This window comes from Schistocerca piceifrons, chromosome 4 (assembly GCF_021461385.2).
Source record: "Schistocerca piceifrons isolate TAMUIC-IGC-003096 chromosome 4, iqSchPice1.1, whole genome shotgun sequence".
Taxonomy (NCBI): Eukaryota; Metazoa; Arthropoda; class Insecta; order Orthoptera; family Acrididae; genus Schistocerca; species Schistocerca piceifrons.
The window spans coordinates 830,774,013-830,790,142 of NC_060141.1; the positions used below are offsets into that span (position 1 = coordinate 830,774,013).

General features: G+C 36.5%; 1 protein-coding gene across 1 annotated transcript in view; it reads left to right on the forward strand.

The window, feature by feature from the left end:
• LOC124794982 (neurexin-1-like) overlaps window positions 1–16,130 on the forward strand; it is a 2,052,691-nt gene that overhangs the window by 1,972,723 nt on the left and 63,838 nt on the right. The window contains exon 20 of the mRNA XM_047258725.1: window positions 10,342–10,513. Coding sequence (XP_047114681.1) covers window positions 10,342–10,513 — 172 coding nt within the window. The remainder of the gene's footprint in view (window positions 1–10,341; window positions 10,514–16,130) is intronic.

The window sequence follows — 16,130 nt, forward strand, 5'->3', positions numbered from 1 at the left end:
ATTTGTAGTTGTCCAATATCTCCTCATAAAAAATCTCAGCATTTTCTCCATGGATGCACTTAACAGGTTCTAAATATCTTAAATTTTCTTTTTATTGATTGTAACCTTTTTCCCATCATGTAGCCTTTGCAACCCAATGAAGCAAGTTTAATTTTTGCCACATTAAAGGGGTGACTGGTAAAGCTGCGTATAAAAGGGTAGGCAGTCACGACTCCCAGTTTTGTTGCTTCATAATGAAATTCTTTGAACATTGCCGCAGAAAAAATTGTTTTTCTTGACAAAGCATCTTGAGATATGCCATTTCCCTAGATTGTACCTTTTTTTTGTTGGTGACGCCACCCTGTGTCAAAGTCCATTATGTCCTCACTTTCTACCATAACGACTGTAACTTCAGAAATACTGTTTGCTGTTATTTACACATGCTCTTTAGGGGTGTAAACTAGGTCACATTTCTGTATTTGTCTCTTTAGTGTTTGAAACACATGGTCATAAGGGAGAAACGAGTGACCTCTTTCAGGAAATCTGTGAGTGATTTTTTAAAAAATTTTCTGTCAATGCAATACTGGAGTAAGGACTACAGCATTATTTTTATTTTGGCCAGGTGCTCCATCTGAGAACAGGTGTACTTCTGTAACATATTTCGATACATAGTTTTCAATGTAGTGGTACAGTAATGGACACACCTCATTCTCTTTTTCACTTCACCTTCATGATACAAGTGCACTGTGGAATGCTTGGACTTTACATCATAAATACAGAAACAGTTAACCCACAGCTGATGTCAATAGAATATTTCCTGCACAGGGATGTTTGGCAGAGGCAAGTTTTGCATTAAATTAGTCCAACAATGTCATCCCTGCCCGTACATTCTTGCTGAGTTGTTTTAATGAATTAATAAAATGTTCTGCTAATGAATATCCAACTCAAGTTGTGCAGCTGTCTTACTGCTGTCAGATATATGTGGACTTTTTAACTTAGCCTGAAGTTCCTCACATTTGCCACATACATCAATTTGGAGATTCACATTTGGTTCTTTGTAAGGAACATTTTGTGCATGGTTTTCAGATCCAATGGTGTGTCTAGGTATTTCATTTCCTTCCCAGGATAGTGATGTGGGTATCTATCAAATTTATTACATTTTCCAAAAATTTGGTTGTGTATGGCTTTGTTCCACATAAGTCCTTTGGAATTTGGCCTTTAACTGGTAAATTCCAAATACAAAAAGACGCTTCTGTGATACAGCATGAAGACTGAGAAAAGCACATTTGCAGATGCGGACTCTTCCACCACAGACAATGGCATGGTAAACACATGAATGCCTTTTCTTGATGCTCCTGATATCTTTTCTTGGCCAACAATTCACAATGTCACTTGCCACAATTGACCTTTGTAGATAAATATCCTGATTTTTTTCCATGTTTAAAAAGTTTGAAAGTATCTTGATGTGATCACCCTCACTAATATGTTGGAAACATTCCATTCAGCATCTGGAATTTATTAAGTAATCACAAAGCATGTAGCACATGCTGTGGAATTCATGTTATACTGAACTTGTTGAATGGGTAAATGTCAGTACTGATACCTTATCTGCAATCAGCACTGATAGATTTTCCAGGAACTGCTTTCCCACTGCAGTCATTATATGGCAACCTGTGAACTCTAGTCTCCTAGATTCTCTTCCTCTTGTGCTCACTTTCATTTCGCTTTTGTTTGGGAGACATTTCAAATGATGATATTCAATAACTTACAACAATCAACAATAACCATGACACATCAGAACATTGGACCCAAGTTAGTGTTTCATTACGCACTCTGTGCCTGTGTGCTACAAGCCATCACCATCTAGTTTGAAGGTGGTGCAGTACAAGCTCACAGACATAGTCTCCTGGTAGCACGCAATGTGCAGTGGAGAAAGGAACTAAGTAAATGACTAGATTCCTTTCTCCTCAGGACATAACAAGTCAACCTCATGTTATTGCCACAGGAAGAAGTCAAACATAGTTCATTTCATGACACTAAGTTGTGTCATGGTCTGTTTAATACATTTATGTAAAAAAAGTGAAAATTGTCAAAAAGTAACTTAATTCCTTTCCCCATTGACTGATTCAATTTTGTTCCTCATTACTGATTCAGAGTACCTATGACGTACTATTTTCCTGAAGTTCATGCTATTAGCATTGCATACATCATAACCATGAATGCCATGCTATTTAATTTATTTGTGAGATACTGTTTATGGGAGGCCCATGAAAAACTTTTACCCAGTTGCATTCCTAAGAATTTCACAGACCTGCAGAATCTAGTTTTTGTGATGGATCTGATTGTCACTTACCTTTGCTGTTTTTGTTTTAAACTGCATTAAATTAGATTTATCATGTTTAATTTTAACCCATTTAGTCTGAACTAGTTATCTAGTTTTCCTAAGGTATTTATGACAGTTTGAGGAATTTGATCAGTACATTCATAGTTTCAATGATTACAGATGTGTTATCTCCAAATAAAACTGAGTTGTAGCCATTATTAAGCAGATGATCTGTTATTTGTGAATTTTTCTGTCAATGCAAGTCACATCCTTACTACGGTATTATTTTTATTCTCTGATGCTATAAATTCTATGTCATTTGTTGGTTATATAGGACCTAAACCATTCTGGTACAGTGCCCCTGATTCCATATTTTTCCAGTTTAGAGAGTAGCAATGGTTCACACTATCAAAGGCCTTTGAGAGGTCACAAAAAATTCCTGTGGAATACAGAAAGTTGTCTAGATAGGAGCTAATTTTGTTTGCAGATTGGTTGACAGCAGCTACATTGCTTTGGTGTTTTTGAAACCCAATTTTTGAAACTGTATTAATTTTTTGTACAGAATTGTGAATGTTATTAATGATATTTTAAATGATTAATGGAAAATCTCATATAAAGATGTGAAACAAATACTAACAAAGAGATAGAGGGTCTGGCCAGTACTTACCTCAGCTCAGTACAGCCGATAGATACACAAAAAACAGTACCAAAAATTTACGTTCCTAGCTTTTGGAACAAATGTTCCTTCATCAGGGAGGAGAGAGGGGAAAGAAAGGGAAGAAGGGAAAGTAGATTCAGTTACTCATAACCCAGGTTATGAAGCAACAGGGAAAGGAAAACAGGGAGGGTAGCAAGGATGGAGGCATTGTTGTCAGAGGGAAGCCAAAGATATTCTACTGTAAGTACTGTGCCAGCTTCAAACCAAAGAGGATGCATACAGAAGTAAAGAGGTATATAGTATAAAGATAAACACAACTATGTAGGATGAAAAGATGCGTGAATGGCTAAAGAGGAAAGGGAAAGAGGAGACGACTGAAGAGTAAATGGGAGTGAGGTGGTTTAACGTAGGTTCAGTCCAGGGTGATGGCGGGATGAAAGGATGTGTTGGAGTGCAAGTTCCCATCTCCGCAGTTCAAAGGGACTGGTGTTGGGTGGAAGAAGCCAAATGGCACATACAGTGTAGCAGGTTCCTAGGTCCCTAGAATTATGCTGGAGGGCATGCTCCGCTACTGGGTATTGGACATCTCCTAGGCGGACAGTTCGTCTGTGTCCGTTCATGCGCTCAGCCAGTTTAGTTGTTGTCATACCGATGTAAAAGGCTGTGCAGTGCAGGCATGTCAGTTGATAAATGACATGTGTAGTTTCACATGTGGCCCTGCCTTGAATTGTGTATATTTTACCAGTAGCGGGGCTGGAGTAGGTGGTTGTGGGGGGATGCATGGGGCAGGTTTTGCAGCGGGGTCGGTTACAGGGGTAGGAACCGCTGGGTAGAGAAGGTAGTCTGGGAATATTGTAGGGTTTAACAAGGATGTTACGGAGGTTAGGGGGGCAACGAAAGGCAACTCTGGGTGGTGTGGGGAGAATTTTGTCAAGGGATGATCTCATTTCAGGGGTTGACTTGAGAAAGTCATATCCCAGGTGGAGTAATTTGTTGATGTTTTCGAGGCCAGGATATTATTGGGTGACAAGGGTGATGCTTCCAACTAAACTGGCTGAGCGCATGAACGGACACAGACGAACTGTCTGCCTAGGAGATGTCCAATACCCAGTAGCAGAGCATGCCCTCCAGCATAATTCTAAGGACCTAGGAACCTGCTACACTGAATGTGCCATTTGGCTTCTTCCACCCAACACCAGTCCCTCTGAACTGCAGAGATGGGAACTTGCACTCCAACACATCCTTTCATCCCGCCATCCCCCTGGACTGAACCTACGTTAAACCACCTCACTCCAATTTTCTCTTCAGTCTTCTCCTCTTTCCCTTTCCTCTTTAGCCATTCATGCATCTTTTCATCCTACATAGTTGTGTTTATCTTTATACTATATACCTCTTTACTTCTGTATGCATACTCTTTGGTTTGAAGCTGGCACAGTACTTGCAGTAGAATATCTTTGGCTTCCCTCTGACAACCATGCCTCCATCCTTGCTACCCTCCCTGTTTTCCTTTCCCTGTTGCTTCATAACCTGGGTTGTGAGTAACTGAATCTACTTTCCCTTCTTCCCTTTCTTTCCCCTCTCTCCTCCCTGATGAAGGAACATTTGTTCCGAAAGTTAGGAACGTAAATTTTTGGTACTGTTTTTTGTGTATCTATCGGCTGTACTGAGCTGAGGTAAGTACTGGCCGGCCCCTCTATCTGTTTGTTAGTATTTATAATGATATTTTTTCACATATATTTGAAAGTGAAGAAGAAGAAGAAGAAAGTTTGCAGAAATAGTTTCTCATATGTGTTCTTTCATGCCTTTTTTGAATTGTGGTACTTAAGAGTAACCTGCAAACAACCTTCTTCAGAAGACTGATTAACTGTTGTGGATAGTGGCTGGACAATTATTTTAGACACTTGATTTAGACACTTGGTATTCCATCCCACCTTGCTGATGTTTTACCTTTCAGTGATAGTGTTACATTTTTTATTTCTTTTGCTGTAGTTTTCCCAAATTTATTGAAAGGGTAACCTTCAAATTGCTCAGTGCCAAAGAAATTTAAGTTATCATGTAATTTTTGACATTAATGTTTGGTTTTTTTACATTTATAAAGATTGTGAATCATTTGTGAATTATTTGTAGGGATTTATGAGGAACATAACGTAGCTCACATTTTTGTTATTGTTGCTAACTCATACTCAATTCTTATGTCATTGCTTATTAACTTACATTTTCTGCTTCTACATGTCATAAGCATCCTGGTTTCTTTATAAAACTGTAAGTTTTCTGAGATTCACATCTTTCACACCATCATTAAAAATTAAAACAAAACACTTTTTAGTGCTATATGTATACATCAGCAGAACTGTACTGATTTTAAATACATTTCCATGACAATGCATATTTTTGTATTCTTATTCTTGGTTCAATCCCTACAGTGTGATTCAAAGAGGGCTGCTTGACCATTTTGAAATATTTTGATTTTTTCACACGATTACCATATAATTGAGAAGTTCAAAACAGTTTTTTTTTTTAATTACCTTGCACCATTAGTGAATGGTGGCTATTTTTATTTGTAAATGCATGACAGTCTTTCAATTTGGAGACATTGGCATTAATTTGAATATTGCTGGACTGGGTTAAGTTATAACACTACAATTGACATGATTGCTTTTAGAAAAGTCTCCTCATTGTTAATTACCAAAAATACCCTAAAATCAAAGATAACCAGTCAAAGTTTCAGTATCCATTGTGGATGATGAACTGTGACTGTGATTTAAATTGGTGTTTATCTGGCAATACATACGCAACCAGTCACTTTTTTATAATTTTTTATTCTCTGTAAAAACATTGAATGTTTACATGCTGTGAATCAGTGTAAAACCAAGTGTAGCTAACTACTGTGTTTATTTGTGTGCATACTTTAATAATGTATGTTATATGAAGCAGTCTGAAATGGATACCACTAGGTAGTGCACTCACCTGCACTGCATCTAGCTACACTTGGTCCACAACATAATGTTCTTGTAACATCTCCATCTGATGATGAGCCTGCAGTGGCTCAAAAACATTTTCATAGTTGAATAAATATAAAAAAGTGACTGGCTGCATATTTATTACCAGATAAATGCCAACCAGTCAAAATGACCTCAAAAGTTTGGTGTTGAAAATTTAGAAAATCTCCTTCTTAGACTCAAAAATAACAACTGGAGTCTGATTTATCAGAGCGTATTTTTTCTCAACTAGATACCATAAACTGACTTATATAGAGCAAGAGCACTGCAAGGGTTTCCTTAATTCTTTATACCTTTTTGAAATTTGAAAATACAATTTTTTTAAGTTTTTGGCAGGACTGAATGCAAAAATTTGATTTTTGCACATTTTGAACACCTATCTGACAGAAAAGTACTGTAAAAATTATAACTTGACATTTGACTGTGAACAAAATATGAATTTTTGAAAATAAGGAAATAATTCACATTATGCTACTATTGATCCTATGGATGTTGCCTATTTACATGGTTTGCTGTTTGATTGTAGTAAAATTTAGTTGTAACCTATATTTAGTTTACACTGTCACCTTATATTTATTTAGTATTATTTATTTTAATAATAAAATGTTAAGCAATAGAAGCTTTTGCTTTAGTGCTGGGTTTAAAAAATTGACCATTTTCATAGGTTTATTCTCGATTAAGTAGCACATTATTACAAGTTCAAAATCAAAAAAATAAAATAATAAACATGTGAAACTTCTCTGTTGTTGGGAAGGCTACAGTTTTGTGCATGTGTTTAGTCCTCGAGACAATTGTGTACAAGAGCTTAGTGGACAGAGTAACAAGCCTGCACAGGATCCCAGTAGTCAGTGACAAGTGAACTATGTACACCTCCACAGTTGTTGGGTGTGGCATTATTGTAGTCAGTCTGTTCAGTAACCTCTGTTTGAATGAATGTACCTACTCTACTGAGAGAGTAGAATATTTTATATTCTTTTGTAATGAGTGGTGATTTTTAATTAACTATAAGGAAATTTGAAAGGCTAGTTGGAATAGAACAAAATGGATGAATAGTTCCCTAACGGACAGATAGTAAGTGAAGTGTGTCATAAAACAATTTATGGTTCAGTTTCAGAAAATGTTAATGACTTTGATGAAGAAAGACAAACTTTGTCTAGTTATGATTAAGTTCTTCTGTATCATCAGTTTGTGAGTACCATGAGAAAAAAATATATTCTTAAGTACAATCACATTTTTTGAAAAATAAACTGCTCTGATCCACTCAAAGTTCATAAAAAGCCACTTATTAAAAGTTTGAGGGAAATAAAACTTGAACATTTTTCCTGTTAAATGTGAGTGAAACAGCTTCCCGAGTGAAACTTAATGTGATTCCTGGAAATTTCCTGTGCCCAAATTGTCACTCAAAAATATTTATCATGAATCTAGAAACAGAATCATATAACCTTGTTAATGACATTTTTATTCCTAATGAGGAAGCTATTAACAAATTCGATTTTGCTTGTTCTAATTTAGAGGTATCTCCTGCTTTGAAAATAAGAAAATTGAGTAGCAGAAAAACAAAATTAGCTACTGAAAGCAAGGTACAATGAATTTTAGACAAAATTAAAAAAAATTACAATCATGTTTTAATAATGCACATATCAACAGTATTTCTAAAAAAGAAGAAAACCTTCCTCCAGAATCATCTGCCACTGAATATTTGAGCTTAATCAAGAAATTGAAAATCAAGTATTCAGTGACACCTAAAGAGGAAAAAGTTAAAATTTTAAGTTTGCTCTCACGGTCAATAGAAAAAATAGTTCATGATTTCATTTCTGATCATTTGGTCATCAGAGTAACCCAAACATTAGTGAAAGAGTAAGGCATTCTACCAGTTTTAGGATAGATGAAAGGAGTAAATATAAGTGAAGAAACAACTGAAAACATCCAGCAGTTTTTTGAAGAAGATGAAACTAGTAGAATGTTCTCAGGTAGCAAAGATAGCAAAAGAGTGTTGTAAATGGAGTTAAAGTAACAAGGCAGAAATGACTAGCACTTTATGTAGTTTTCAAAAAGGCTCATCCTGAATGCAAAATACAAAGGTCAAAATTTTGTGATCTTCACTCTAAATGATGTATTTTGGATGGCTCCTCATGAACACACACTGTATATGTTTGTTTACATCATCAGAATGTCAAACTGGCAACTGTGGGTGTAGAACTCAATGATTTTAACTACAAAGAGTAACTAGAGTTAATGATCTGTGACACTAGCAATTATGACTGCATAATGCCCTGGTAAAGAAACCACTCTTGAATTGTTTAATGAAATCTGAGAAGGAAATGCCAGACAGTGTTGGCTTCAAACAGTGGATCACAACTGACAAGACTGAAATGATAATCAGTTAAATCTCAGGAAGAGTACTTTGAATCTTTAATTGATATCTTAGAAAATCTCAAAAGTCATCACTATTTTCATAAAATCCAAAGCAAGGAGGACAAAAAACTACAACTTTATGAAACTGAATACACAGTTCTAATTCTGCAGAAAACTTTACATTTGGGGTTCGGGATGAAACACAAGGGTACCACTGGGTCAATGACTAGGCAATACTGCAACCATTTCTTCTGTGCTTCAAAAATAAGAAAGATGAATTCTGCAGTTCTTCAATTTGCATTATAAGTGACTACTAGTAGCACAACACTTCAGTTGTCCATATATTTCAAAAGTATGTATCAAACTACATAAAAGAAAAGTTGCCCAAGGTTGAAAAGCTCACATACTTTTTGAATGGAAGTGGTACTCAACACAAGAACAAAAAGAATTTTTCAAATCTTTGCAAAAACAAAGTAGATTTTGGGTTGGAGGCGAAATGGCTGTTTTTGGCTTCTTGCCACGGTAAGAATGCATGTGATGGAACAGGCAGTACAACAAAACATCTAGAGAGTTACCGTAAGTCAGCCTACAAAGTACATCTCTGTCATTCAGTGGAATGACATATAGGCATGTGTGTATGATAGACAGTGGTGGGTTGCAAAGGCTGAAAAGAATAATTTTGGAAAACAATGATGTTTTTGTGCATTTTTACCACCCTGATGGCCCATGATCTTCATTCAAGAAATCTACTGGTGACAAAGTTTGGATATGAATGAAAAACATGTTAAGGAAACTGTCAGTGCTTGAACTTGCCACAGCAACTGGGAGGTCTTATTCTATGTCAGAAAAACTGTCTGAAGAAATAAGTATTTTTAACAACCACCACTAGGATTAGGAAACACCACATCTCGAAAGAGTGTTAACTGAAAATATTTATTTTAAATTTGTCAAGCTAATGTAAATGTTTAGTTCAGTAATTTTTCAAGTCTTTGCCTATAATTCAGTACCTTAACTTCAATAATAATTGATTACACCCTGCCAATACAGCACATGAATTAGGCATCAGTTGTAGTGTCATGTGAATTATTTCCTCATTTTCAAAGGTTAACATCTTTGTTCACAGTCAAATATCAGTGTTAAAATTTTACAGTTCTGTGCTATCGTATAGGAGTAGAGAAAGTGCAAAAATCAAAATTTTATATTCAGTCCTACCAGAGATAACTAGCCCCAGACTTTTTGTAAAAAACATAAAGATTTTCGAATTTCAAAAACTTATAAAAAATTAAGGAAACCTATGTCAGTGTTCTTGCTCTACATAAGCTATTAGTTTATGATATCTAACTACAAAAAAATATATGCTCTGATGAATCACTCCCTGGTTGTTAGTTTTGGATCTTAAAAGTGGATTCCCTAAATTTCCAATACCAAACTTCTGAGGTCATTTTGACTGGTTATTTTAGAATTTCATATAGTTTGGGTAATAAACAGTGTTGCAGAGGAGACTTTTCTAAGAACAATCATGTCAATTACAATGTTGTAACTTAACCCTGTGCAGAGATATTCAGATTAATGCTAATGTCTCCAAAATGAAAAACTGTAGTGTGCTTACAAATAAAAATGGTCACCATTCAGTAATGGTACAAGGTAATTTAAAAAAACTGTTTTGAACTCCTTCAATTACAGGGTAATCACATATTTAAAAAATCAAAATATTTAAAAGTGATCGAGTAACCAACTTAATTTTTATTGGATCACTTTGCTTGGATTGATCTTGTTGCTGATTGCTCATAAAAAAGAAATAGGCAGTATATTAAATTCATATTTCAGAGAAACTGATTCTCATTCTTGCCATTAAATAACACACTCAGCTCAACTGTCACCTATAAAACAGAAGAAAATTTTTCCTGATCCATGGTCTGTCTCTTGGGCTAGGGTCTATTCATTGAGATTTGTTATTCAGACATAAGGTCATCATCAAATAACTGTGCACTCAATCTAATGACAAAACATTTTAATATGTCTATCAGGTTGAGGGAAACATATTTATGGTCTACAACATGGGGACAAATGATCATCCCATTGGTGAAATTGGAGTGAAAGTGAATGACAATCAGTACCATGTGGTCCGATTCACAAGGTCAGGAGCTAACTCAACAATTCAAGTTGATGATTACAACATTCAGACTAACCATCCAGCCGGTAAGCATTTATTATTTGTATTATTTGATAGTTTTCACATACGGTGTTCTGCTTTGACATCATAATTGCTCAAAAAAAACATTTTACAGTATATGCAACCAAATGCAATTTAAAATATGTATACATCACAGAAGTAAGTGAATTGAATTATTGTAATTACAAATCCTTATAAATTGTAAAACATAAATCACAGATCAGAAATGAAAGTAGAAATCTCAGCAATGACAGATAAAGTAACATTCTCACTGACCCAACAGGTTTTCTCAGTGCAGACCGGCCCACACATCTTCATCAGGTGCTGTGTTTGGGCTATTATGTGTACCCACTGCCTGGACCACAACCAGATTGTGAACTGTTACTGGTCTCATGATGTTATTTATAGCTGAGTTTGATTCCCAACACCCACTATGCCCAATGATGCTCTATTGTTGTTTGGAGCTTGCACCGATATTCCATGAAATGCAAATTCTCTCAGAATTTCCAACTTGGTGTATGTGATGGCCAGCAATATTTTAATAAATTGAGTGCCTGACCACAAGCATTAATGAAATTGAAACTGATGTCCCTGTTTATTACTTATTTGGATACACTTCTTAATTACACGGTCCCAGAAACTTGGCATTTGCATCAAGATACTTATGTCATTGTATTTCATCTTACAATTACATTCAAGGCAGTGATCAGAAACAGCTGTTTTCATAGTTGTTTTAGTTGGGTATGTTGCTGATGTTCCTTGCATCTCTCCTTGTCTATCCTAATAGCCTGCCTCATGTAAGACATGCTTCATTCACATGGAATGCAATATACACCTGGATTTTGGAGAGCTTGATTATCTTTAATATTACAAAGAATACTTTTTACCTTGGTTGAAAGGAGAAAAATACACTGGATGCCATGTTTCCATAAGAATCTACCAATCGTCCTGGATATTGGACAAGCATAAGGTAGATAAGCAATTTGTGGCTTCTCTCCCCTCCGTCTCAGTCTCAGCTTCTTTGTCAAGTATTCTTTATTTTGATTACATTGTCCATTCAATTTTATGAGCCGAGTATCCAATCTATTAGAAAAACTATTCATAGGTGTTGCAATTCTTTGGCAAGGCTCTTCTTGCCTGAAAGTGAGCTCTACTGACCAGAATCATTAACACAATTTTTTTTAAATGACAGATGGAGATGGCTCAAGGTGCGAACAGGCTCGGATCTAGGGGGGTGGCAATTGAAAGGGGTGCCCAATTCATATTCTTGAAGAAAAAAAACTTATTTCATGAAGTGCCTAGCATCCAGCACATGTTGGTCTAATAATTCGATTTTGAAACGCATCCCTGTTTATTTTTTGAACATTGTTTGAACACATTCTAAGTTGATTTCTGAACAAGTCATGAGTTGATTTTTGAATGAGTGCTTAGTGTACATGATGTCTCTGCCAGAAGAATCCCCATCATATTGAGAAATAAAAAACTTTCCCACAGACCAAAGGGAATGGGGCTATATGAGCTGAGCCAAATAAATCCGAACGGATGGATGTCAATAGCTGTTCATTTATGTGATTGATTTGGTGTGTGAATTATAAGTATTGTTATAAATTAGCGAAGTCCATAGATTCAGACTATTGGATTAGAAATATTTCACTAATAGGAATAACAAGTAAGAAAGATCACATATTATCTTCTCAGTGTATCAAGAAAATGAAATTTTGACAGAAATTTTTTGCCAGGTTGCTGCGCTACTAAGGGCCCATTGCACAGTCCCCACTTAGCAGCCGCTTATGTTCTCTTCTCAGAATAACATGGAAAACACATTGTACAAAACATGTAATAATGTCTTACTGGGGAATAAATATGGGACAACTAAACTGGTGATTCTAGTAAGGTTAGTGAAGTTAACCGAAGGGCAGGAAATTACAGAATTAATTATGACAAGATTGTTTGTTAGAATGAGTATGGAGAAGGAACAGGGACATCACACAAATTACATGGAAGAATATGACGATTCCAAATTTATATAAAAATTTTCTACTACTACTGTCTTTTGATCTCATGCTTGGGAAACTGGAGCATATGAATGAAATGTGAAACTATTTCCTAACATAGAACTTTTTGCTTGTAGTAGGTCTAATAGCCGTTAGTACATTGTCAATTATATTCTGTCATGTTATTTATGTAAACAAGGTAGATAAAAATGACCACATGTGCCAAAACAGTTGCACTTATTTGGTGCGTATTACAGTTACTGCCATATTAGGAAGGCCTATTTTGTGTTATCTAGCAGAGAGCAACAAAATAAATGTAATCAAATTGAGAAACCACACCAGTATTCAGTACTATTCATATTAACAGCTTCTTCAGTATTAGACAGCAACATTTTGATCTGTCATATAGCAAAACATTTGACAAACTTCAATAAGAGAATATATTCTTTAGCACAAAGGAAAGCACACTCTGTAAAGCTGTAGTAAGACTAGACAGAAAAAAATGCTGGGATCTAAGGATTGAAGAAATGTATACTGCCTTTCTTGTCTCTTGTCTTTACTGGTTTTATGTTTCTTATATTTAACTTTGTCACACAAAAGAGAAAGTTATTAACTAACAGGCACTAGAGAGTGCAAATTTTCTGAAGATGGGGGTAGGATGTCAAACTGGCCAACTGGGAGCAGGAGATTCACCAAAGGACATTTTAATTTTCACTGTCTTGAATATAGGTTTGATGGCTTCATTACAAAATATAAACATTTGAACTCCACAGAGTGAAATACAGTGATGTGTGATAGAAAGATGCCTGTGTGAAGAGGTGTGGCACTGCATTTTATCACACTTAAGACCAAATAACATGTCTTATATTTTTTCGAACATATATATTTTATATATCAAACTCTTCAGAAAGACGTGGGCTACATAATGAATGCATTTTTTGAGAAATCGATTTTTTAAAATTTTTGATGCCCTGTCTCAAATGCTCGAGGGGGAGAAGGAGTCCCACTATCAAGTTTTTTGCCCTGGTTTGGAAACGTAGTAGATCCGGGGCTGGGTGCGGTGATAAGGGTCAGGTGTCAGTAGATATTTTTCTGTAAACTCTAACCCAGGGATCCATCCTTTCTTTTCTAAACTAACATTTCAAGAAAAAGACAGGTCCTGTTTTTCAAGTACCATCTCAAATTTTTTATTACAGTGGGTCGAGCTTAATAGTTGCAGGAAGTCCTGAAGCCATGTGGCCCACACTACGAATGTGTCATCTGTCTACCAATACAGACACATAGGTTTTAAATTGGCAGATTCTAGTGCCTTTGCAGCAAAATGTTCCACATACTGGTTTACCACAACAGGTGATAACTACCCCATCGCCATGCCATCAGTTTTTTTACAATATTTTCCATCAAATAGGAAATTAGTAGATGTCAGAATGTTCCTAAAAGGGTTCTGCAAAGCAACTGTCAAACTTTTCTGTGATATGTTCCAAGGCATCAGTAAGTGGAAATCTCATAAAGAGGGAGACCCACATTGAGGCTGACCATAATATTCATGCTCTGGAGCCACAATTGATGGAGAGACAGTGCACAAAGACAGTGGAGTTGCAGATGTGGTGTTTTCACTACCCCATATATTTGTTGAGAATGCATTTCAGGCAGGCCCTATAGTCATGGGTGGCTGTGCGCAACAGATGGCCACAAGACCGAGCTGATAGTTGATGCATCATCTTATGTCCTGTATTACTCCTGCTGATATCATTAATCCTATACCTTCAAATTGATCATGCTGCCTGCATCACTCTCCCATATCTTTGCATACCATTCCTGTGCCCCACAAACTTGTATCTCTTTCTACCAACCCCCTCCCCATGCCACACTCCTTCTCCTCTCTATTCCAATTCACAACTAATAATTACCCCTAATCCACTGACAATCTGTTGTACCCCTTCATCACACTTATCCACCCACAGACCTACAACCCACAGTAAGAAACTCTTGTATTTATAATATTTTTCCTTGATCTCTTTATACGTCACTGATTTCAGTTGGTTTTCACCTTTCATTATTGACATACTCTCTCAGATTTCGTCTTGTTTCCCCTTATTTCATCCATTTCATCCTTTTTGAAAATTTTCTGGATGTAATTGTACAGTGTGTGTGTGTGTGTGTGTGTGTGTGTGTGTGTGTGTGTTGTCTATTTTTGCCAAAGGTCTTGTTGGCCAAAAGCTTACTGTGTAACAGTCTTTTTGATGTTGCCTATGCTCAAACTATGGTAAGTGTTCAATTCTAGATATAGGAAAGTTGGATAGAGGTCAACACGCTAACCACGGATTTCCTTTGAATTGTGCAGGTAAACATTACTTATGTGAAAAACTAAATCAAATAATAAAAGAAAGGCTCGAACTGAAAAGGCTTAAATATAAAAACAGTTCATTCAGAAGTGAAAGTAGTCCTACAGAAGCTTTTTTAGAGTAAAACAGCCTTCACCATGTATATGTGAAGGTGAAGTACTTGACAACAACATCATAAATGACAGCAAACTCAAAATAATATCACAAAACCTCCAATATATTACCAATAAAATAGAATGAATTGACGAATTTTTAATTGTTAGTAGTCCACATATTTATCTTGTGAATGAACTATGGTGCAAAACTGAAGAAATGTGTAGCATTAATTTAAGTAATTATAAAGCCAACAGTGTCTATTGTAGGAAATAACAAAAAGGTGGTTGTGTGTCAGTCAAAAATAATGTCCAGTGCAAAAAAATTGATTGGGTAGATAAACTTGCATGTGAGATGGTTTTTGAAATAGCTGTAACCAGAATGAAGCTTAGAAATAGCAGTTTAATAATACAGGGTGAGGCAGTAAAACGGCACGATTTCGATAGTGGTTGTCGGGCGCGGAGGGGGGTTGCGAGAGTGGGGGAAGTGACCTTGGGCGTCTAGAGTGGTGGAAGTTTCAGTAGCCATGGAGCGTTGGTCGAGTGCGCAACGTGCATATGCCGTAAAGGCATATTACAAAAACGCGGATAGTGTGGTTGGTGCTCAACGCGCCTTTCGTCATGAATTCAACCTGCCGCCACGGGCTCCCGTGCCATCAAGGAAAGCCATTCTCCTTTGGGTTAAAACCTTTGAAGCTACTGCTAGCACAACAAAGAAAAGAGGCGGCAGCACAAAAACAATCCGGACACCCGAGAACATTAATCGTGTGCGCGAAGCGTTGGGACGAAGTCCGCGAAAATCCGCGAGACGGCACAGCGCAGAACTTGGTCTCAGCAATCGACGGATTTTGAAGAGTGACCTTCACTATCATCCATACAAAATTTAGGTAGTGCAAGCCCTTAAACCTAATGACTACAATAACCGTATACGCTTTTGCCAGTCAATGCTTAACGTTATTGAACGAAATGAAGAAAGAGTGCATAACTTATGGATGAGTGATGAAGCCCACTTTCATCTTAGTGGGTACGTAAATAAGCAAAACTTCAGATATTGGTCCTCAGATAACCCACACAAACTTCATGAAAAACCTCTCCATTCTGAAAAAGTAACAGTCTGGTGCGCAATGTCATCTCGTGGAATCGTGGGGCCCTATTTTTTTGAAGATGAAGATGGCAACACAGTGACGGTAACCTCTGGACGTTATGCTGACA